The 22,392-nt window shown below is 45.6% G+C and overlaps 1 protein-coding gene across 1 annotated transcript in view; it reads left to right on the forward strand.

The window, feature by feature from the left end:
* Positions 1-449: 449 nt before the first annotated feature.
* LOC134969988 (uncharacterized) overlaps positions 450-22,392 on the forward strand; it is a 33,780-nt gene continuing 11,837 nt past the window's right edge. The window contains exons 1-8 of the mRNA XM_063946115.1: positions 450-754; positions 846-1,055; positions 4,711-4,873; positions 4,971-5,266; positions 6,238-6,339; positions 8,158-8,462; positions 16,785-16,966; positions 17,134-17,306. Of these exons, the coding sequence (XP_063802185.1) occupies positions 465-754; positions 846-1,055; positions 4,711-4,873; positions 4,971-5,266; positions 6,238-6,339; positions 8,158-8,462; positions 16,785-16,966; positions 17,134-17,306 (1,721 nt within the window). The 5' untranslated portion in view covers positions 450-464. The remainder of the gene's footprint in view (positions 755-845; positions 1,056-4,710; positions 4,874-4,970; positions 5,267-6,237; positions 6,340-8,157; positions 8,463-16,784; positions 16,967-17,133; positions 17,307-22,392) is intronic.

Raw genomic sequence — 22,392 nt, forward strand, 5'->3', positions numbered from 1 at the left:
AACCCTTACTGATTACCATGGTGTTTTATTACTGTGGCAGAGCATGTGTTTATTGAGAGGGGCTTCATGCCAAAAAGCACATCCCTGTGAGAGATGTGTGCTATAATAGTTAGGTAATATCTCCCTCTCTCTCCCTCAATGAATTTCTCTCCCTGACACTGTTTCCCTCTCTCCCCCCCCCCCCCCCCCCCCCCCCGACACCCTCTCTCACTCTTCCTTTTTCCATTAACCCCTCTCCCTATTGCTCTGACACCCTCTCTATTTCTCCCTGACCCACTCCTTTCCCTCTTTCTCACGTTTTCTCTTACCCAGATACCATTTCTCTCTCACTGCCAGGGGAGGTATTTGTGGCTGCATGGATTGAGGTGTGGTGGGCCCAGACATAGCCATGTACTGTGCCCCAAGGTCTCTGTTGCCAACTCTGTGACAACTACTGCATGTTTCATATATTTACAGGTACAAAAATGAATAATCATTCAAAGACAGTGTGTGACATCATACATGCTTTGCTGTCAAAACCTGATCAGGTTAATGAGCTGGGGCAAATGCTGGATTCTGGAAGGCAGTCTGAAACAGGAAACCAGAGACCAGAAATGCCTGTCCCTAGGGCAGATTTATTTCCCACTAGTTCAACTAGGTCACATGGAGTAGAAAATGAAGTGAGAAGTCTATTTTCAAGGAAAAGTCCACAATTTCATTATACAAGAAGTTCTGTGAGGAAAAGAAATGCTTATCCTGCAAAAGCAACGCAAAGGTTAGTTTTAAGTGTTTGTGTTTTTAAAGTTTAAAAAATTGTTAATTGGAAAATCAACATTTGTGTTTTTTTTTGTTTTTTTTTTTAATAGCAATGTCAGGGGTCCACTAACATTCATCAAAGAGCTTATTCTGCTTTCTGGACCCAATATCGATAATGTTTTAAAGCAAGGAAAAAAACAAGAACTGCATGAAGTGGGGCACATAGTAAACGCTTTTGAATTCAACAAGTATTGGAGTGAAGAAGAAGTATATGAGAACGTGAGGAAGGCGTTCTCCATGAAACTTGAAGACGACATAGAGTATGTGTTTTTGTTTTGTTTTTTTTTAATTTCCCAGGTAAAAAGTTTTAATTTATATATGACAGTACATTACAGGTTGAGTCTCCCATATCCCAAAAGTTTGAGACCAGAAGTATTTTGGATGTAGCATTTATTTTTTTCCAAATTTTTGACCATAGATCTGTTGGTGGGACGCAAGTCTAAACACATAATGCATGTGTTTCTTATACATAGTTATGCAAGCCAGAAGTTAATTTAACATGTTTTTTTTTTAATATTTTGGGCATGATTTAAAGTTTGTGTACATACTAAAATATATATATATATATATATATATATATATATACACACACACACACACACACACACACACACACACACACACACACTAGGTGCTTCATCACACACACCGTCGCAAGGGGCTACGCCCCCTTAACCCTTGCATGCCTTTCTGGGGTTTAATATTTGTGTTATATGGACTATTACCTGCATTCCTTTGTTAGTGGTTAAATATTGCACAATGAAAGGGTGTGCGATGGTGAAGGAGGCGCAGCCCCTTGCGATGGCGTGAACAGCACCTGCAGGCCACAATGTACAGAATGTAGCGGGTGCGGGGGGTACTGCGGATGGTGTCTGTAGATGCTGCAGATGGAGGGGGGGCGGAAGTGGGGGTGGGGCCCGGATGGGGAAGGGTTGGGAGGTGCTGCGGGTGGGGGATGCAGATGGGGGAGGGGTCCGGAGGCACTGCAGGTGGGGGAGGGGCAGGGGTGCCATGGGTGGGGGAGGGGCAGGTGTGGGGATGTTGCAGATGGGTGAAGGGTTCCGGAGGTGCTGTGGGATGGGAAGGGGCGGGAGTGCTGCTGGTGGGGTAGGGGTCCGTAGGCGCCATGGGTAGGGGAGGGGCAGGTACGGGTGTTGCGGCAGATGGGGAAGGAGGTCCGGAAGTGCTGCAGGTGGTGGTGGGGCAGGTGCGGGGGTGCCATTGGTGAGGGAGGGGTGGGTGAGGGGGGGACCACGGATGGAGGAGGGTGTCTGCAGATGCTGCGGGTGGAGGAGGGCAGGTGTGGGGGAGACATATAAGGGGTGTGAATGGTGGAGGGGGCTTGGAGATTGCTGGGGGTGGTGAAGGGGCGGAGGAGTGGGAGCCGCGGGTGGTGTAGGGTGTCTGGAGGCACAGCATGTGGGGGAGGGGTGGAGTGCCGCATGTGGTGGAGGGGAAGGTGCGGAGGTGTGGTGCATTGGGGAGAAGTCTGGAGGTGCTGCGGGTACTGTACCTGCCAAAAAGGTAGTTGGAGGGTATGCAGTAACAGGGCCAGGACAGGGGTGACGGGGTCAGGACAGGGGTGACGGGGTCAGGACAGGGGTGACGGGGCCAGGACAGGGGTGACAGGGCCAGGACAGGGGTGACGGGGCCAGGACAGGGGTGACGGGGCCAGGACAGAAATGACAGGGACAGGATAGGGGTGACAGGGTCAGTGTAGAGGCGGCAGGACCAGGACAGGGGTGACAGGGCCAGTATAGGGTTGACAGGGCAAGCACAGGGGTGACAGGGCCAGGATAGGGGTAGCAGGGCCAGGATAAGGGTGAAAGGGCCAGGATAAGGGTGAAAGGGCCAGGATAAGGGTGGCAGGTCAAGGCCAGGGGTGACAGGGACATGACAGAACACAGGGCACGGGAGCGATTGGTATTAGGGACAGAACAGTGGTGACAGACAGATGTGTCTTACCGGAGTCACTGCTGCTGCCCGTCCGCATCACTTCCCCCCCCCCCCCTCCTCAGTCACACACCGCAGACCTCGCGCAGCTGCCGGGCACTGTGGTAAGGTGAGACTGGGAGTGACTGTTTAGCCCCCAGGAGATGCTGCGGCTGGAGGGAGGAGGGGGTCATAGCATGCACGTGGCGTGGACCTCACGGCTGCTGGGCACTATGGTAAGGGGAGACTGGGAGTGACTGGTTAGCTCCCAGGAGACGCTGATCTGGAGGGAGGAGGGAGTCAGAGCCTGCAAGCAGCGCGGACTTCTGCAGCGCTACCCGCCGGCTAAAGTGTGTGAAGGAGCTGGGCGCAACTCACTGCGGGTGGCAGTGCTGCAGCTAGCGGTGGGGTCGCAGGGGCTGGAGATAACAGGCAGTACGGAAAGTGCACAGCGGCTGGTGAACCACAAAACTACAGCTAAGAAGCGTGGAGTGTGCCAGAATGTGACGCTCCTCCCCGCCAGAGAGACCCTGCTGAGTATGCTGATGTGGGGGTCAAGTATGGCATACCCCCATACCTCCCAAATGTCCCAATTTTTGCGGGACAGTCCCATTTTTTGGGGTCTGTCCCACCCGCGGGTCGCAGTGTCCTGCGGTGGGGGGGGGGGGCAGTTGGAAAGCTCCTGTACTCGCTGTTCTGCTTAGCAGAGCAGCGGTGAATAGTGGAAACAGAGGGAGAGGGGGCATCAGGGGGTACGGATTAAGGGGGGGTTCCAGCAGCAGAGCCGGATTAAGGGGGGGGGGGCAGGCGGTACGTACCGTTGGCCCCACAGTTGTAGGGGCCCCCCCCCGGCTCGAGTAGCTCTGTCCCAGCTCAGAAGCTCCCCCGTCCTGCCAGCAACAGCGGCAGCATTGTGCTACAGTCAGCACACGCTGCTGCGTATTGGCAGGTCTGTGGTGTTACAGGGAGGCAGCAGTCTCCCTGCTTTCTTCTGCCTGTGCGGGTGTGTAGGGGGAGCGACCACCTCCTCTGGATTTACCCCTAGCTGAGGGGCCAAAATCCCATTTAAAAAACAAAACGGAATTTGCATAATGGGGCGTGGCCTCGCGTCCCACGATTAGGCCACGCCCCAACCCACAGCATGCACAGCAATGAGATAGGGCTCCCCTGTCTCAAGTACCCTGTGCCCCCCGGACTCATAATCAGCCCCTGGGGGCATGCCAGCAGCTCACAGAGCGCTGGGCATGCCCCCTCACTGACGAAAACGGGGCCCTCCCGCAAAGCCACGCCCCCTTTTCGCTGTGTGTGTGTGTGAAAGCTGGGAGGTATGCACCCTGCCTGTGCCATGTCCATACTATCTGCTTCTGCAGCTGCTCCTAGTGTCCTATAGATTTGGCCAGATCTGTGACTCATTTGACTAACTCCGCCCACTGTTGTGACTCCGCCAAGCGTTAGCAAATGAATCACAAGATCTCAGATCTGGGCTATTATATAGGAGATATTTTTTGATCCCATATTAAATGGTAATCAAATAACTCATGCATTAAATACAAATAAAGGTTGAGTCTTTTATATAAAAAAATAACTCCAAATAATCTGAAATACAGAATTCTTTAAGCTACACTGAGCTAATAACACCTTTGCTTTCTGATAGTTCAATATATAAAAACTTCATTTATTACACATAATTTTTGATATTTTTCAAACTTATCGTCAGGCTTTAAGAGATATTCAGATCTCTATATATGAGATTTATATATATATATATATATATATATATATATATATATATATATATATATATATATTATATATTTTTTTTATTTTGTTATATTTGATTTTAGTTTAATTATATTTATGATTATGCATTTAATTTACCCTTTTGAGCTTGAAAATTATAATCCTTTTAAATTTGAGAAGATTATAAAAATATTAACATTCTGTATGTGTAGTTTTACTTTAATTGTAAATATTGTCTTTTAGAATACACATGCTGATGCCTTGCCACAACAAACTTGTTAAGCCACTACTAATGGAAAATCAGCGTTTGACAGGTCTAATGATTTCCAAAATTTTCAAGCAGAAATCTGTTTATATCCAGCCTTCCAAAGAACTTATATACACTGAAAATTCAGATCAAGACAATGTAAGTTATTTGACTTGTAAGTTTTTATTTAAAGCATGCCTATTGTCTAAGTGTGGGATATGTGATATGTTGCATTACTTTATTAATTATATTTTAGGATAGAAGCTCAATTGAGCAAAGTGAAAAATTGCCTGAAGATACTGCAAAGAACTGTGAAACATTTGTAAATGAAGACTCCATACTGCAATTTATTAACCAAACCGTTTCCCCTGAGGACCAAGTTTTATCCTCCGTGGAAGAATTGGAGAAGAGTGTCCTCTCCCACAACACTCCTTATGAGCCATCTAATTTGGCAAACAGTGTGACCACCCAGGGTACTCAAAATATTGTTTACCAAGACAATGAAAACACAGTCAGCCATTTAGTGCCATCAACATTTGAAGAGAATTACAGGTAAGCATCCATTTATTGGATAGTAGTAGTACTGAAGGCAATGTTGTTTTAAAAACATGACAAACTCTATTATTATTAAATATATATATATATATATATATATATATATATATATATATATAATTATTTTTTTTAATTAAACCTTTTCACTTGTTTATGTACAATTAGTCATTCTTCCCAGGGAGGGCAGTGTCTGGTGGCCCCAACCCATGGTGCAAGGATGGGGGTGGTGTGAGGTGAAGTGCTTTAATTTTCCTTTTAAAGATACCACAGTGCTGGCTTGGCACAGTCTGTTCATCTACTGCCTGCCATTTTCCAATGCACTCAGTCTTCCCTGCAGTAACATCAACTGATAATCCTCAGAGGTAAGTGTTCAACATGATAGTATGTGAAGCTGGCAGTTTTTTTTGTTATTTTTAAACCTATTCATATACTTTGTTGAGCCCTTACCTCAGAGGCTTGTCAGTTGCCTTTACTGCAGGGGTGACAGAGCACATCTAAAGACTGCAGAAGACAGATAAACAGACCGTCCTACTGCTAGGCCGGTACTGTGAAGCCACAGGGAGTGGAAGACACAGGAAAAGATAAATGGAGGAAGGTTAGCGAGACACATGGGACAGTGGGGGTTACAGAGAAATCCTACATAAAACAGCTAGTTACAGTCTGTATTATAGTCAATTCACATATTCAGAACTGTTTGATGTCTGAACCCAAATCTCAATTCAAAAATCAGCTATCTAATAGCTAATAAATGTAAAAAAAAAAAAATCTAAATCAATCTGTATCGTATTTAAATCTTTGCATGTAGTTTTTTAGTCTGCGTTATGCCTTTATTTTGTGAGGCAATGTAGACTATTGATGTTTGCTGATAAAATAGAGTACTTATTGTAGGCTCACCATGCTTTGTATTTTGTTTTATTTTTCTATTATATTTGTTACATTTGCAGTGTGATAAAATTTACCTCTTGCAGACATTACACAGAACTTTTTAACGATGTCCTTCCGCATTCTGATGAAGACATCGCATGCACTGAAGAAAGTCTAGATCACAATCAAAATACAGAGTGGAACAGGTAACATTTTTCTTTAGCGTTCTTTCCGAAACAAGCAAAACGTTTTTTATTATGTGTCTTTTTATATATGTATGTACAGTTGTGTATGTATAATATAGATCAGCATGGATGGTGTAGTGGTTAGCATTACTGCCTCCCACAGCACTGAGGTCATGGTTTATATTCCCACCATGGCCCTAACTGTGTGGAGTTTGTGTATTCGCCCCTTGCTTGCTTGGGTTTCCCTCTGTTTCTCCGGTTTCCTAACACAATCCAAAAATTTACTGTAGGTTAATTGGCTTCCAACAAAAGTAACCCTAGCATGAATGTGTGTGCGTGTACATGTGGTAGGGAATAAAGATTGTAAGCTCCACTGGGGCAGGGACTGATGTGAATATTCTCTGTAAAGCGCTGTGGAATATGTGTGCGCTTTATAAATAACTGGTAATAAATTGTGTATGTGTGTATATATATATATATATATATATATAATATATATGTGTGTGTGTGTGTGTATATTGCAGTGAAGAACTGGCACTCCAAACGAATCCACAATGGAAATAAGGCCCAGGTGCCCGTGTAGAGAAAATTGCATGCGGAAACTGGAACACTGCACTCACAGGCCACCTTGCACTATGCTGTACTAATTTATTTTGCACTGTCACTTTAATATAAAGTATTTTGCCTGCAACAAATCCTTGGAGTGCCGCCTGGTTTCCTTCTTTATGGACAATAATTGAAGGTACCCCCTGCAGTTATATCTCTATCTCTATCTCGCAGCGACACTCTAGACGACTGGATACAAGACAAAAGAATGCACAAATACAGCTTTGAAATGTTGATCACAACGGGCCTTTTTTTGTTTTGTATCCAGTCATGTAGAGTGCCACCACACGCTTCCATGTACTAGGACCCTGCTGGGCTCGTAGTATTATTTTTTTTTATTTTTTTTTTATAAAACTCAGGAGTGTTATATTTGGAACTCACTGCAGCACCTAAAAAAACTCCTAATAGCACAGTATTGATAGGTTTGTGTTGAAAAAAGAATTCACACTTTTTTTTCACCATTTTTTTATTTTCCATTTCTTGTTACCATGAAGTACTGCGGGTCGTATGCACGAAGATCTTATTAAGTCTTTGATGTGTACCCAATATTTATTTTTCTTTGAATTTTTGAATACCTGTTGACTAATAGGTGCTGGTCAATTTTATATATATATATATATATATATATATATATATATATATATATATATATATAATATTATATTATATTATTCTGATGGACAGATAAGCTTTTATGTTTTTATTCTTGTACATTTAAAACCTGCTTGCTATATCATGTATATTATATATTTTTGTAAGTTTTATATTTTATTTTTAATATATGTCCATGTGAAAAGTAGTAAGAAGATGACACACACCAGACTTACCCAAATATATCCTTTTTAAAAGTAGAAATTGATGCCATTCAGTTGACCTTTCTCAAGTCTTTCAGCATTAGAATATCCTATCGGGTACACGTTTCCAGTGTGCTCAGCCTCCTCTTTGCTGCATCACGGCATTTGACTGACTACTGTATTTTTGTCTGTGCTCACAAAGTAATGGATTCATAGGCACCATGAATTATGTGTGATAGCACCAGCACATCCAAATGAGGTCACACTGTTTGCAATCACGTTACTGCAATGCCTACAATGAAGCTGATCACGTGCATGTGTGTGGATAGATAGTAATTTTACATTAATGTATGTGTACAAGGTAATTCATGAATGCCAAATATATTGATATTAGTAATTGACCTTCTAAATTATTTTAAATCTACATTTTGTGTTGTAGTGATATCAATCTAAAGGATATTCTGTCAAATCTGGCAGTACAGATTGATACTGAAAGCATTTCAAAGTTTAACATAAACCGCAGAGAAGTCTGGGACGGAGCATGTCGTGGACTAAAGCGGCAAACATTTAGGCCTGAAAATCGCCTTTCTGTAATTTTCACTGATTCCTTTGGGAATACAGAAGGAGCTGTAGATTTTGGTGGCCCAACGAGGGAATTTTTTAGACTTCTTCTACAGTTTTTGCAAATCAGCAAATTATTTGAAGGACCAGAAAATTCAAAGACATTGTCTTGTGATGCTCAAGGTATTTTTATATTTGTTTTGGTTTCTCCATTTGTTTTCTCTGTTATTATCATTATGTTCTTTTTTTTTTGGTAAGTTTACATCTGGACTTGACAATTTTTTTTCTAGATACTAGGAGCAAAGATGAAAGTGTAGGAGCCATACCACTACTGTTGCCACCACCTCCCCTCCCACACAACTAAGGGGGCCCCCCAGGCAAACCAGCCCTCTGAATCAATCCCCCGAGTAAACAATCCTCCGCTTTTTGGCCATATCACTGCCCCCTTCGAAGCACAATCCCTGGCCACACATAGACCCCCCTATTGGATAGCTATATGCAGCTGGAGTTTGAAAACTGCACACAGCATAGGCTGGGACGATCACTCAGCACATGCACTCCTGTGCATGAAATGGCAGCCGCAATAAAGCCATGCCCACGAATCTGCTCGCTCTCTCCCTCCTTGCATAATTTGGTAGCCAGGCAGCAAAAGCTAGGGGCCATGGCTACCTGGCCCCTGGGATTTGTCGAGCCCTGGTTTAGATCGTCAAACTTAATTGGTTAGTTATTTCCTTGCTTTATGTTTGGAAGAAGAAAAAAATCAGTTGTATCATATATACAATATATATAAAGAATGCTAATTGAAAACCATATTCCAGGCTTTAAATGCATCTAGGTATGATTGAGGAGTAATGTAGAAGACTAATAAACAATATCACTAGTTATATATCCATATCACATACTGTGCAGTCCTATAGTGTATGTTTTTAATTATGTTTCTCCCTAATATACAGGAATACAAAATTTTAAGAAAAACTATGTATAGGTTTCAAGAAAGTTTGCCTCTACTAATCCATTTACGTGTTTAAATTCTGTACGTGTTCCCTGTACTGTGCTACTTATACCCCTTTTCCACCTCGTCCAAAAACATGGGTTTTTGCACGGGTGTGTGCATTTACACGTGTTTTTTGGCTAGTGGAAACGTCTCCCTCTGAAAAAACCCGGGTCAAGTGATCTGGGAATCCTACCAGGGTAGGACGCGGGAATGACCCGTGTAAGGTGTAGTGTAAACAAGTTACCCATGTCAGTCGACACGGGACCCGTTTACAGCATGTGAAGATCCCATACCTCCCTGACCGCAGGTTTTCGCGGGCAGTCTCGAGGTTGGGGGGGGGGGCAGCGCATGCTGTCTCTCCTGCTATGCAGACAGCAGCGCTGGCAGAGAAATTGTGTGCCGGAGGCTGGGGGCAGCTCAGCAGCTTCCAGAGTGCCGGGCTTGCCCCCAGCAAGACAGTGGGCAGCATGGAATTGGTGGTGTGGCCTAACGGGTACGAGGCCATGTCCCGGGGGTCCTGATCTACCGGTTTTCCCGGCGCTTGGAGATAACTTCATCTCCAATCGCCAGGCAGAAGAAACTGTATCCGGGTGCAGTGTAAACGGCGCCTACACGGGATATTCCCGGGTTCGCTCCCATAGTGGAAAAGGGGTCCTTCTCGTGTCTGACCTGGCTTGGAACCGTGTTCCAAATCCCGGGGTCAGACCCGAGACTTCTAGTGGAAAAGGGGTATCACCGTATCCTAAGATACTACTCAAGGAACTGTAGATAGTATGTACACAATTTTAATGCTAGGCATGTGCATCCGCTGGGTCAAGCACAATGTGCCAATATGCTATTCATGGTACAGGTATATTGTTATATCTGCTTGAGGCTCCTAATTGCTTTACTTTGGTTTTTATTGTTAGACTTTTACATGGTGTTTTCGTTAAATTCAAATTGGTTTACTCATATTAATTATAATTTCTATAGGGTATACTGGGATGGTAAATTACAGTGGGGTATAGATGGGTCCATTGGAGCAGGTGCACTTTAAATTTCTTCAACCTAGTGTGTGCTGGCTCCTCCCCTCTATGCCTCCTCCCATCAGACCAGTTTAGAAAACTATGCCCTCAGAACTTGTGACATGCTGTAGGGCTCCAGTGTTTGTTTTTTGGGTTGTTTTTCCTTTAAATATTTTATATTTCTCTAATTTTTCAGACAAGCGCCTGTCTGCATCGAGGGACTTAGGGGGAGGGGTGGACCCGTCCAGACCTTATAGAGAGGTATGGCCCCGGATACCTAGTAACCATGACATCGGCCATGGGGTGATCTCTCACCGCAGCCGTATGGAGGGCTGGTGCTGGATCCTCAGAACCTGCCGACACCCCCGAACAGCTGAAGTTATGCAAGACTGTTGAGCATGCACTGGTTCACGAATAGCGGGATACCCGGTTCACAAGGCGTCAAATCATTGATCAGGCACACTTCTCTAATAGAGCTACTATGCCTTATTAGACTGTGTGTAGATTCCGCTGTAGGCGCACCATAGCAGAGGGGCAGAGCTTACAGAGCAGGACAGCAAGCGCCATTATACATACCGCGTGTACAGAGTTCAGCTACAGCGACGCCAGAGCCAGCGCGGACCTCACAAGTCTCCCGGGACTGTGGTATGCAGTGGGGGCTAATTGTTGGGAGGAGCAGGTTACACTTGGGGTTGCTATTAAGTGACTCCGGAATCAGTACTGCCTGGCTATATTATACACAGCTCATAGTGTGCTGGTTTCTCCCACTATGTGCTTTCTCCTGTTGGCTGTTTTATTTACTACTGCTTGCAGGGGTGACACACTGTACTTTTTCCTGTGTGTGTGTGTGTCATCTATACTGTGTAAGAATGACAGGGAAAAGTATTCTGTAAAGACTGCTCTAATAAGTTTACACAGACATCTGAAGGATCACATATTTTTGACCAGTGTACGGAGTCTGGGTAATAATCTGACGGCAGGTCACAAGAGTCTACACCAGTGTGGCTGTACACTTTAACAGGTGTCATGACAGATATTTCCTCAGAACTGGATGCTCCTGGCCACAACAGACAAGCTCTTAGACAGTCTGTGGAGGAATTGGTCTCTAAAAAGTGGTGGATTAAATCCTCTACTCATCCGCCCAGACTAAATGCACCAAAAATGCATGTTCCCACAGGTCCTGCAGTTGAATGACACGGGGGAAGACATGCCAGATATAGAGGATATGGATTAAGAATGGAGGAGGAAATTGGGGACCCTTCTCAAGGGGTTGAGTCACTCATTTGTGCAATACTGAGGTTATGGAAATACGTGAAAAAGACACTCTGGTAGAACCTGTATATTTCAGTAAACCACAAAAGTCTAGTGTTAACGTCTTCTGTCTTCTGAACGAAATGCCTAATTTAAGGAAGCTTGATTGCATTCTGTTAAAAAAATTCCAGATTCTTAAAAGGTTTTTGTCTTTTCTCTTTCCTCCTGAAGACAGGAAGCTTTGGGAAAATCCACCCACGGTTGACTCTTCAGTTTCTCGTCTCTCTAAAGATTGCACTTCCACTCCCGGGGGCTACTTCTTTAAAAGACTCCTCACACCATAAGATTGAAGCAACACTAGAAACTGTTTCTGCAGGGGGGTACACTGGTATTCCACAGGGAATAACATAGGGGGTGTAGAGTTGGATCTTGATACGAGGCACCGCTTTGACTGTTCCCAGGATGCACTGCACCGCCGCCTGTATATCCCCGCTTCCAGGCACTGGAGCTCAGTTTGTAAGTTGGTGCCTGCAGTGCATGCTGCTAACAGGATGGGCTGCATTAGGCAGCCCTAATAAGAGCTTTTCTAAGAAGAAAGAAGACTTCAAGGGCCGCAGCACAGGCACTAGATGCCATGGATATCACTGACATTCCGAGCTACGGCTCAATCACCTCCCCCAGCGGCGCTGCATACTCCTGTGCCCTGGTTGCCGGGTACTTGCAGCGGAAGCGCTCTGGTTCCCATAAGGTACACATCACCGCTGCTGCTCTCTTGGATCACGTGGCCGCACTTCATGAAGGAGGGAAGAGGGTTCCCCAGGTGGGACCCACTGAAATCGTGATCCAGATGCGGTCCCAGCAGATGGACCATGCTTCCGGCGTGGTCACTCTGGCCGTGCAGGGACCCCACTATATCCACCAGGGCAAGGAGCACATGTTGGATTTACTAAAATCAGTTTATTATAGGATCCATAGTACCCGGTGGTAAAGTCCTGCAGAGTGCATAAGGCACTGACCTGTAGCCCATCCCCCAGCTCCAGGCGCCATCTACAGCAGGTGTTCTCGCCCTGAAGCTGCATCTCTCCTTCACTCCCTGTCAGCGTTTGGGCGCCATTTCACAGAGCTGCGCTGATTCTGGGACTGCTTGGCACTGTCTCCTCTGTAAAGCCGCCTGTCTCATGAGCGCTGTGCATTTACGGGACACTTAAGTATTCTACATGTCGTTTAGTATGAATATTTAGTACAAGTATCCTGTGATATACATCCATTGTTTACTGTGCATTGTTATATCTGTATTCATACATGTATATGTACTATTACTAATCCAGTGCAGTTTTATTGTTATGTAATAATTTCTACATTGTACATGTGACTGTGTGTGCCTATAGCTGCTGTGTGGTTTCCATTCTGTGTATGTCGCACATATTGCTATCACTATATTCTGTACCCTGGGGGGGCTAAGTGCATCAGGGTCTCGTATACCATATAGTATTCCACAGGATATACTGTTTTTTGTATTTTTATCTGTGTATTTCAGTCACCTCATACCTCTTAAATCCTCTGTTTGTGCTCAGCATTTGCAGTCACATACCATAGGTGGTTTTTGTCGGGTATTGTGCTTGTCTTTCTATATTGTTCTGTCACGCCCTATGGCTACATTCTCAATGTCTGCTGCACAGTGCGGGAACTCCGCGTACGCTCATGCATCAGGCAGTGCTGACGCCATGGTTTTACCTGAGGAAAATATATCAGCTGAGGGTTCAGGTATTGGGTGTTCTGCATCCCCCAGTCAGCCTGCAGCACCGGTGGCACACCAAGAATCACCTTGGGCTGATTTTTCAAATTTGCTGACTACGCTTGTAACACGACTTACACCCCCTGTGGGACCTCCTGTGCCATTACAGCCACATATTGTCCCTGTAGTTAGTTCGCCATGGGCAGATACTGTCTACTCATTTACAGCAATTAAATCAGTCCTTTGTTAAAAGCTTAACCCTTGCCCTACTGGTACCAAAGGGTCATCTAAGTGGGCCATTTCTTCCTCACAATCTACTCATGTTTCGGATACTTCATCCGATGGGGTTGGGGAATATACTGATCCCTTAGACACTAATACAGCTGATTCTGATGTGGAATCTGTGACGCAGGTTGATGTTCCTGATATAGTGGAGGCTTTCAAACTGATTCTTCAGATTGATGATGAGACTGACCCTCCAGATACGTCTAAGCAACCTGATAAGTTCAAACGTCGGAAGGTTACTAAATTAGTCTTGCCACATTCTGACCATTTAATTGACATACGTCAGGAATCCTGGGAGTCTCCAGGAAAGAAATTTTCCCTGTCTAAAAAGATGCTAGCTCATTATCCTATCTCCGCAGAGTTAAGTACCAAGTGGGAAACACCTCCACCAGTGGACTCGCATGTGGCCCGTCTTGTGTCATCTACTCTGCCTGTCACTACTGTCACCTCTCTGAAGGAACTGACGGATAAGTGTGTGGAGGGCTGCTTTAAGTCTATTTACACTCTCTTGCTGGTGCTGTACATAGTCCCACTTTGTCAGCCTCTCGGGCTGCAAAAGGTATTGAAGCCTGGGTTCAAGCAGTTGAGGCAGAGCTACCTCAGAATTTTCCAGATAATGCCAGACAATGTCTATCATGTATTATCAGAGCCTCCCATTACATTCATGAGGCAGCCTCTGATGCAGGTGTTATGGCGGCCAAAGCGTCTACCACGTCCATACTGGCTCACCGGATTCGGTGTTTACGGTCCTTGTGGGTGCACCTGTACTCTAAGAAGACCTTTGAGGTGCTCCCTTATTAAGGGAGGTTATAATATTTGTGTAAGATTGGAACAAGATTGTGACTGACTTGGTGTCTGCCAAGACTGCAAGTCTCCAAAGTACTAATCCTTCGGCTCCGAAGGCTAAGAGTAAAACTTTGCGATCCTTTCGACCTCCAGGTAAAGAAAATGGTCAGGCGTACCCGAGACAAGCTCGCGCTTCCAAATCCTCAAAGTCAAAACCAAAACTTTCTTGGGCTGCCCGTCAGCCTGCTTCCAAATTGGCCAAGCCTGCTGCATGACTGGGCTGTTGAGCAGTGACTCAGGTGGCTCAGTTTCAGGGAAAGTGGTTACCATACGAAACCATCCTCCCCATAAACATCTTTGAACTAAGGACGATTAACAATGTCCTTTTTCAGGCCTTCCACCTGTTACAAAATCACGCCACTCAAGTACAAGCAGACAATGCCACCACGGTGGGCTACATCAATCGACAAGGCGGAACCAAAGGCAAGGTGGCTATGAGAAGTCACCAATATCCTCCTTTGGGCAGAGTGACATGCCACGGCACTGTCTGCCATATTCATTCTGGGAGTGGACAACTGGGAGCCAGATTTCCTCAGTCGGCAAGATCTCCACCCGGAGAGAGTGGGGTCGCCACCCTCAATTCTTCTGTCAGATAGTATCCCTATGGGGTTGGCCTCAGATCTGATGGCATCCCGACACAACACGCATCTTCAGTGTTACTGCTCAAGGACAAGGGACCCACAGGCGACAGCTGTAGATGCATTTTTTACGCCCTGGACCTTTTAGACGATCTATCTGTTCCCTCCATTCACTCTAGTACCACGAATCTTAGAGGGAAAAGGTTCAGGCAATTTTAATCTCCTTGGCGGGCCTGGTACGCAGATCTCTTCTCCCTGTTGGTAGCCAACCCCTGGCCATTGACGCTGAGATAAGATCTTCAGCAAGGCCCATTCGTCTATCCAAACTTACAGCGGCTATGTTTGACGGGGTGGAAGTTGAGAGGGAGATTTTAGCCAGGAAGGGCATTCCAGAGGCCGTTATCCCGACTGCTCCATGCTAGGAAAGATGTCACATCACGGCACTACCATCGGCTATGGAAGATGTATGTCTCCTGGTGTCAGTCATCGTTATCTGCCAGCGGTTTTCAAATTGGGTCGTTTTGCCTTGTCAGTCTTTTAACAAAAATGGTTGGCCTAGATCTCGGAGGTTCAGACCTTTCTTAAGGGTGTGCTCCACTTGCAACCACCTTTTGTATATCCTACGACCCCTTGGGATCTCACAGTTGGTGTTGGATTTTCTACAACCATTGCAGCAGGCGGAGTCCAAGTATTTGCTTGGAAGACTCTCACCTTGTTGGCTCTTGCTTCTGCGCGGCGACTCTCTGAATTGGGGGGCCTTGTCCTGAAAATCTTGGGTTTCACGAAGATCGTGCAGAACTCAGGACTTGTAGGTTGTCTCGGCATTTCACATAAATCCACCTATTGTAGTTCAGGTAGTAACCGATTCCTCCACGCCTCGTAGTTTGGATATGGTGCAAGCGTTGTGCATTTATGTCAACGGAATGGCTCGTACCCGGAAGTCAGATACTCCTTTGTTTTGTATGAGGCCACCAAGATTGGTTGTCCTGCTTCGAAGCAAACCATTGGATAAAACTCACTATCCAACAGGCTTATTCATTTGTGTCCTTACCTTTGCCACAGTCTGTCACCGCCCATTCCACTAGGTCGGTGAGATATTCCTGGGCGGCTGCTCGTGGAGTCTCTGCCTTGCAGTTGCGTAGGGCTGCTACCTGGTCCAGTGCCCACACTTTTGTTAAATTCTATTGTTTTGATACCTTGGCGTCGGGCGCTCAGTTTGGTTTTGCATGGATCTCGGCACACACCCACCCGTAATGAGAGCTCTGGCATGTCCCCACTGTAATTCACCATCCCAGTATACTCTATGGATGCTAGTTAAAACTGGATTTTGGTACTTACTGGTAAATGCTTTTCTCCAAGACCATAGGGGATACAGGCCGCCCACCTCTGTGCTTTCTTTTCTGCATATTGTTTGTGTTGTTGTGCATCAGCGTATGCGCGTTGCTTTCGCTATTTTTTTGTTTTACTTTTTAAGTTATGTTGCTCAGTTTCTCCTGTTCTTCTATTCTGTTTTTTCCTCCTCCTTGAGGCATGTTCCGTCTCCTTCGGGCACAGTTATGGAGACTGGTCTGATGAAAGGGGGCATAGAGGGGAGGAGCCAGCACACACTAGGTTGAAAAAATTTAAAGTGCACCACCTCAAATAGAACCATCTATACCCCGCTGTAATTCGCCATCCCAGTATCCCCTACGGACTTCAAGAAAAGGATTTACCGGTAAGTACCAAAATCACGTGTATTTTTTTGGTGTGTATGTGTGGTTTTTTTTTTTTTTTATTTATTTTTTTTTTATGCACTTTTTTAATGTTTTTCAGCTTTGCGGAATGATGAGTATTATCTGGCTGGTTTATCCATTTCACTATCACTGGTGCACGGTGGACCCGCTCCAAATTTTTTTTCTCCTGTCTTATACAATGCTCTAACATATGGCTGGAAAAATACTCCACTTGTATTACAAGATCTTCTAGATGTGGAAGCAAAAGAAATTATGCAGAAGGTATATACATAATGTTAATTTAATTACTGCATTTATTTTTAATTATGTGTCAATGATTTTATTTATTTTTTTTGTATATTCATTTTGAGTCGTGATTTCATTATCTCACATTTAGTAATGTCATGTTGACCTATAGATTTACCCATTTATATTTTTTTAAATTTCAGATTATGAATGCTACTTCAGTTGAGAATCTTCAAGACGTGTTGTATGAAAATAACCTGCTCCTTAATCTTGCTGGCTGTCTCCGTGTAATTAAAACAGTTGACGACAAACACCAAATTGTCCAAGACTACTTGCATTGGTATCTACGGGATAGAACAATGCATTCTGAAGAGAGGTTATTACATTTAAAGTTTAAATAATGCCACGTTTATTTAATTGTTGGATTTTCCAGTCGGATTATACTGACTTTATAGAATACTTTAGTGTTGAGTAGAATGCATAACCAGTTGCTTCTGTATGCTATAAAGATTAGCTGCATAAAAGAAAATACCTTTTTTTTTTTTTTTTCTTTTTTCTTTTTTGGAGATAAACAGCGTAACTATTTAAATGTGTGCAAAATGTAGAAAAAATGTATATTAAAATTTAGTGTTGGTAAATTGCAATGAACAAAAGTCCCTCTAGAGCAGTGGTTCCCAAGCTCTGTCCCCAAGTAACCTCAACAGTTCGTGTTTTCCAGGTCACCAAGCAGTTGAACAGGTGTATTCATTACTCACTGACACATTTTAAAAGACCCACAGGTGGACCAAATTATTTCACTTGCAATCCTGTGAGGGGACCTGGAAAATATTAACTGTTGGGGGTACTTGAGACCGCGGTTGGGTACCACGGCTCTAGAGGGTAAAACAGGATTTTAATTACCTACCGGTAAATCCTTTTCTCTTAGTCCGTACAGGATGCTGGGCGCCCGTCCCAGTGCGTACTGTATCTGCAGTTATCGGTTATGGTTACACTCATGTTGTTTTTCTTTTCAGTCAGTCCGTTGCTGATGTTATTCATGCCATGGCATGCGGTATGCTATTTTTGTTTGTGTTTACACAGGTTGTTACATTTTCGGTCAGCATATTGCTGTATATTTTTCATGCCGTCAGCTGGTGTTCTATTGAATGCCACGTTCTGCGGCATGTTTGAGGTGTGAGCTGGTATGACGCTCACCGTGTTTAAACAGTAAATTCTTTCCTCAAAATGTCCGTCTCCCTGGGCACAGTTCTATAACTGGAGTCTGGAGGAGGGGCATAGAGGGAGGAGCCAGTTCACACCCATTCAAAGTCTCTTATAGTGTGCCCATGCCTCCTGCGTATCCCGTCTTTACCCCATGGTTCTTTCTCTATCGTCCTAAGTGGATGCTGGGGTTCCTGAAAGGACCATGGGGAATAGCGGCTCCGCAGGAGACAGGGCACAAAAAAGTAAAGCTTTACTAGGTCAGGTGGTGTGCACTGGCTCCTCCCCCTATGACCCTCCTCCAGACTCCAGTTAGATTTTGTGCCCGAACGAGAAGGGTGCAATCTAGGTGGCTCTCCTAAAGAGCTGCTTAGAGAAAGTTTAGTTTAGGTTTTTTTCTTTACAGTGAGTCCTGCTGGCAACAGGATCACTGCAACGTGGGACTTAGGGGGAAAGTAGTAAACTCACCTGCATGCAGAGTGGATTTGCTGCTTGGCTACTGGACACCATTAGCTCCAGAGGGATCGAACACAGGCCCAGCCGTGGAGTCCGGTCCCGGAGCCGCGCCGCCGACCCCCTTGCAGATGCTGAAGCGTGAAGAGGTCCGGAAACCGGCGGCTGAAGACTCCTCAGTCTTCATAAGGTAGCGCACAGCACTGCAGCTGTGCGCCATTTTCCTCTCAGCACACTTCACTGGGCAGTCACTGAGGGTGCAGAGCGCTGGGGGGGGGCGCTCTGAGAGGCAAATATAAACCTTATACAAGGCTAAAAATACCTCACATATAGCCCATAGGGGCTATATGGAGATATTTAACCCCTGCCTGACTGGAAAAATAGCGGGAGAAGAACCCGCCGAAAAAGGGGCGGGGCCTATCTCCTCAGCACACGGCGCCATTTTCTGTCACAGCTCCGCTGGTCAGAACGGCTCCCAGGTCTCTCCCCTGCACTGCACTACAGAAACAGGGTAAAACAGAGAGGGGGGGCACATTAATGGCTATATATATATATATTAAAGCAGCTATAAGGGAGCACTTAATATAAGGATATCCCTTGTATATATAGCGCTTTGTGGTGTGTGCTGGCAGACTCTCCCTCTGTCTCCCCAAAAGGGCTAGTGGGTCCTGTCTTCATTAGAGCATTCCCTGTGAGTTTGCGGTGTGTGTCGGTACGTGGTGTCGACATGTATGAGGACGATATTGGTGTGGAGGCGGAGCAATTGCCAAATATGCAGATGTCACCCCCCAGGGGGTCGACACCAGAATGGATGCCTTTATTTGTGGAATTACGTGATGGTTTATCTTCCCTTAAACAGTCAGTTGAGGACATGAGGCGGCCGGACAATCAATTAATGCCTGTCCAGGCGCCTCAAACACCGTCAGGGGCTGTAAAACGCCCTTTGCCTCAGTCGGTCGACACAGACCCAGACACGGGCACTGATTCCAGTGACGACGGTAGAAATTCAAACGTATTTTCCAGTAGGGCCACACGTTATATGATTTTGGCAATGAAGGAGACGTTACATTTAGCTGATACTACAGATACCGTAAAACAGGGTATTATGTATGGTGTGAAAAAACTACAAACAGTTTTTCCTGAATCAGAAGAATTAAATGATGTGTGTGATGAAGCGTGGGTTGCTCCTGATAAAAAGTTGATAATTTCAAAAAAGTTATTGGCATTATACCCTTTCCCGCCAGAGGTTAGGGCGCGCTGGGAAACACCCCCTAAGGTGGACAAGGCGCTCACACGCTTATCCAAACAAGTGGCGTTACCCTCTCCTGAGACGGCCGCACTTAAGGATCCATCAGATAGAAAGATGGAAGTTATTCAAAAGAATATATACACACATGCAGGTGTTATACTACGACCAGCTATAGCAACTGCCTGGATGTGCAGTGCTGGAGTAGTTTGGTCAGAATCCCTGATTGAAAATATTGATACCCTAGATAGGGACAATGTTTTACTGTCGTTAGAACAAATAAAGGATGCATTTATCTATATGCGTGATGCACAGAGGGATATTTGCACACTGGCATCTCGGGTGAGTGCTATGTCCATTTCAGCCAGAAGAGCCTTATGGACACGACAGTGGACAGGCGATGCGGATTCAAAACGTCACATGGAGGTTTTGCCGTATAAAGGGGAGGAGTTATTTGGAGTTGGTCTATCAGACTTGGTGGCCACGGCTACTGCCGGGAAATCCACTTTTTTACCTCAAGTCACTCCCCAACAGAGAAAGGCACCGACCTTTCAACCGCAGCCTTTTCGCTCCTACAAAAATAAGAGAGCAAAGGGCTTGTCGTACCTGCCACGAGGCAGAGGAAGAGGGAAGAGACACCAACAGGCAGCTCCTTCCCAGGAACAGAAGCCCTCCCCGGCTCCTGCAAAAACCTCAGCATGACGCTGGGGCCTCTCAAGCGGACTCGGGGACAGTGGGGGGCCGTCTCAAAAATTACAGCGCGCAGTGGGCTCACTCGCAGGTAGACCCCTGGATCCTGCAGATAATATCTCAGGGGTACAGGTTGGAATTAGAGACGGATCCTCCTCATCGTTTCCTGAAGTCTGCCTTACCAACCGTCTCTTCCGAAAGGGAGAGGGTGTTGGAAGCCATTCACAAGCTGTACGCTCAGCAGGTGATAGTCAAAGTACCCCTATTACAACAAGGAAAGGGGTATTATTCCACTCTATTTGTGGTACCGAAGCCGGATGGCTCGGTAAGGCCTATTCTAAATCTGAAGTCCTTGAACCTCTACATAAAAAAGTTCAAGTTCAAGATGGAGTCACTCAGAGCAGTGATAGCGAACCTGGAAGAAGGGGACTTTATGGTATCCTTGGACATCAAGGATGCGTATCTACACGTTCCGATTTACCCCGCACACCAGGGGTACCTCAGGTTCATTGTTCAAAACTGTCACTATCAGTTTCAGACGCTGCCGTTCGGATTGTCCACGGCGCTTCGGGTCTTTACCAAGGTAATGGCCGAGATGATGATTCTTCTTCGAAGAAAAGGCGTATTAGTTATCCCATACTTGGACGATCTCCTAATAAGGGCAAGGTCCAGAGAACAGCTGGAGACAGCTTTAGCACTATCTCAAGAGGTGCTAAGACAACACGGGTGGATTCTGAATATTCCAAAATCCCATTTAATCCCGACAACTCGTCTGCTGTTCCTAGGAATGATTCTGGACACGGTTCAGAAAAAGGTTTTCCTTCCAGAGGAAAAAGCCAAGGAGTTATCCGATCTGGTCAGGAACCTCCTAAAACCAGGAAAAGTGTCAGTACATCAATGCACAAGAGTCCTGGGAAAAATGGTGGCTTCTTACGAAGCAATTCCATTCGGCAGATTCCATGCAAGAATATTCCAAAGGGATCTGTTGGACAAATGGTCAGGGTCGCATCTGCAGATGCACCTGCGAATAACCCTGTCACCAAAGACAAGGGTGTCACTTTCTGTGGTGGTTGCAGAAGGCTCACCTATTAGAAGGCCGCAGATTCGGCATTCAGGATTGGATCCTGGTGACCACGGACGCCAGCCTGAGAGGCTGGGGAGCAGTCACACAAGGAAGAAACTTCCAGGGAGTATGGACGAGTCTGGAAAAGTCTCTTCACATAAACATTCTGGAACTAAGAGCAATCTACAATGCTCTAAGCCAGGCGGAACTTCTCCTGCAAGGAAAGCCGGTGTTGATTCAGTCGGACAACATCACGGCGGTCGCCCATGTAAACAGGCAGGGCGGCACAAGAAGCAGGAGTGCAATGGCAGAAGCTGCCAAGATTCTTCGCTGGGCGGAGAATCACGTGATAGCACTGTCAGCAGTGTTCATCCCGGGCGTGGACAACTGGGAAGCAGACTTCCTCAGCAGACACGATCTTCATCCGGGAGAGTGGGGTCTACATCCAGAAGTCTTCAACATGTTAATAGACCGTTGGGAAAGACCAATTGTAGACATGATGGCGTCTCGCCTCAACAAGAAACTGGACAAATATTGCGCCAGGTCAAGAGATCCACAGGCAATAGCTGTGGACGCACTGGTAACTCCTTGGGTGTACCAGTCAGTGTATGTGTTTCCTCCTCTGCCGCTCATACCAAAGGTATTGAAGATCATACGGCAAAGAAGAGTAAGAACAATACTAGTGGTTCCGGATTGGCCGAGAAGGACTTGGTATCCGGAACTTCAAGAGATGCTCACGGACGAACCGTGGCCTCTACCTCTGAGAAGGGACCTGCTACAGCAGGGTCCCTGTCTTTTTCAAGACTTACC

This window comes from Pseudophryne corroboree, chromosome 11 (genome assembly GCF_028390025.1).
Source record: "Pseudophryne corroboree isolate aPseCor3 chromosome 11, aPseCor3.hap2, whole genome shotgun sequence".
In the NCBI taxonomy this organism is placed as follows: Eukaryota; Metazoa; Chordata; class Amphibia; order Anura; family Myobatrachidae; genus Pseudophryne; species Pseudophryne corroboree.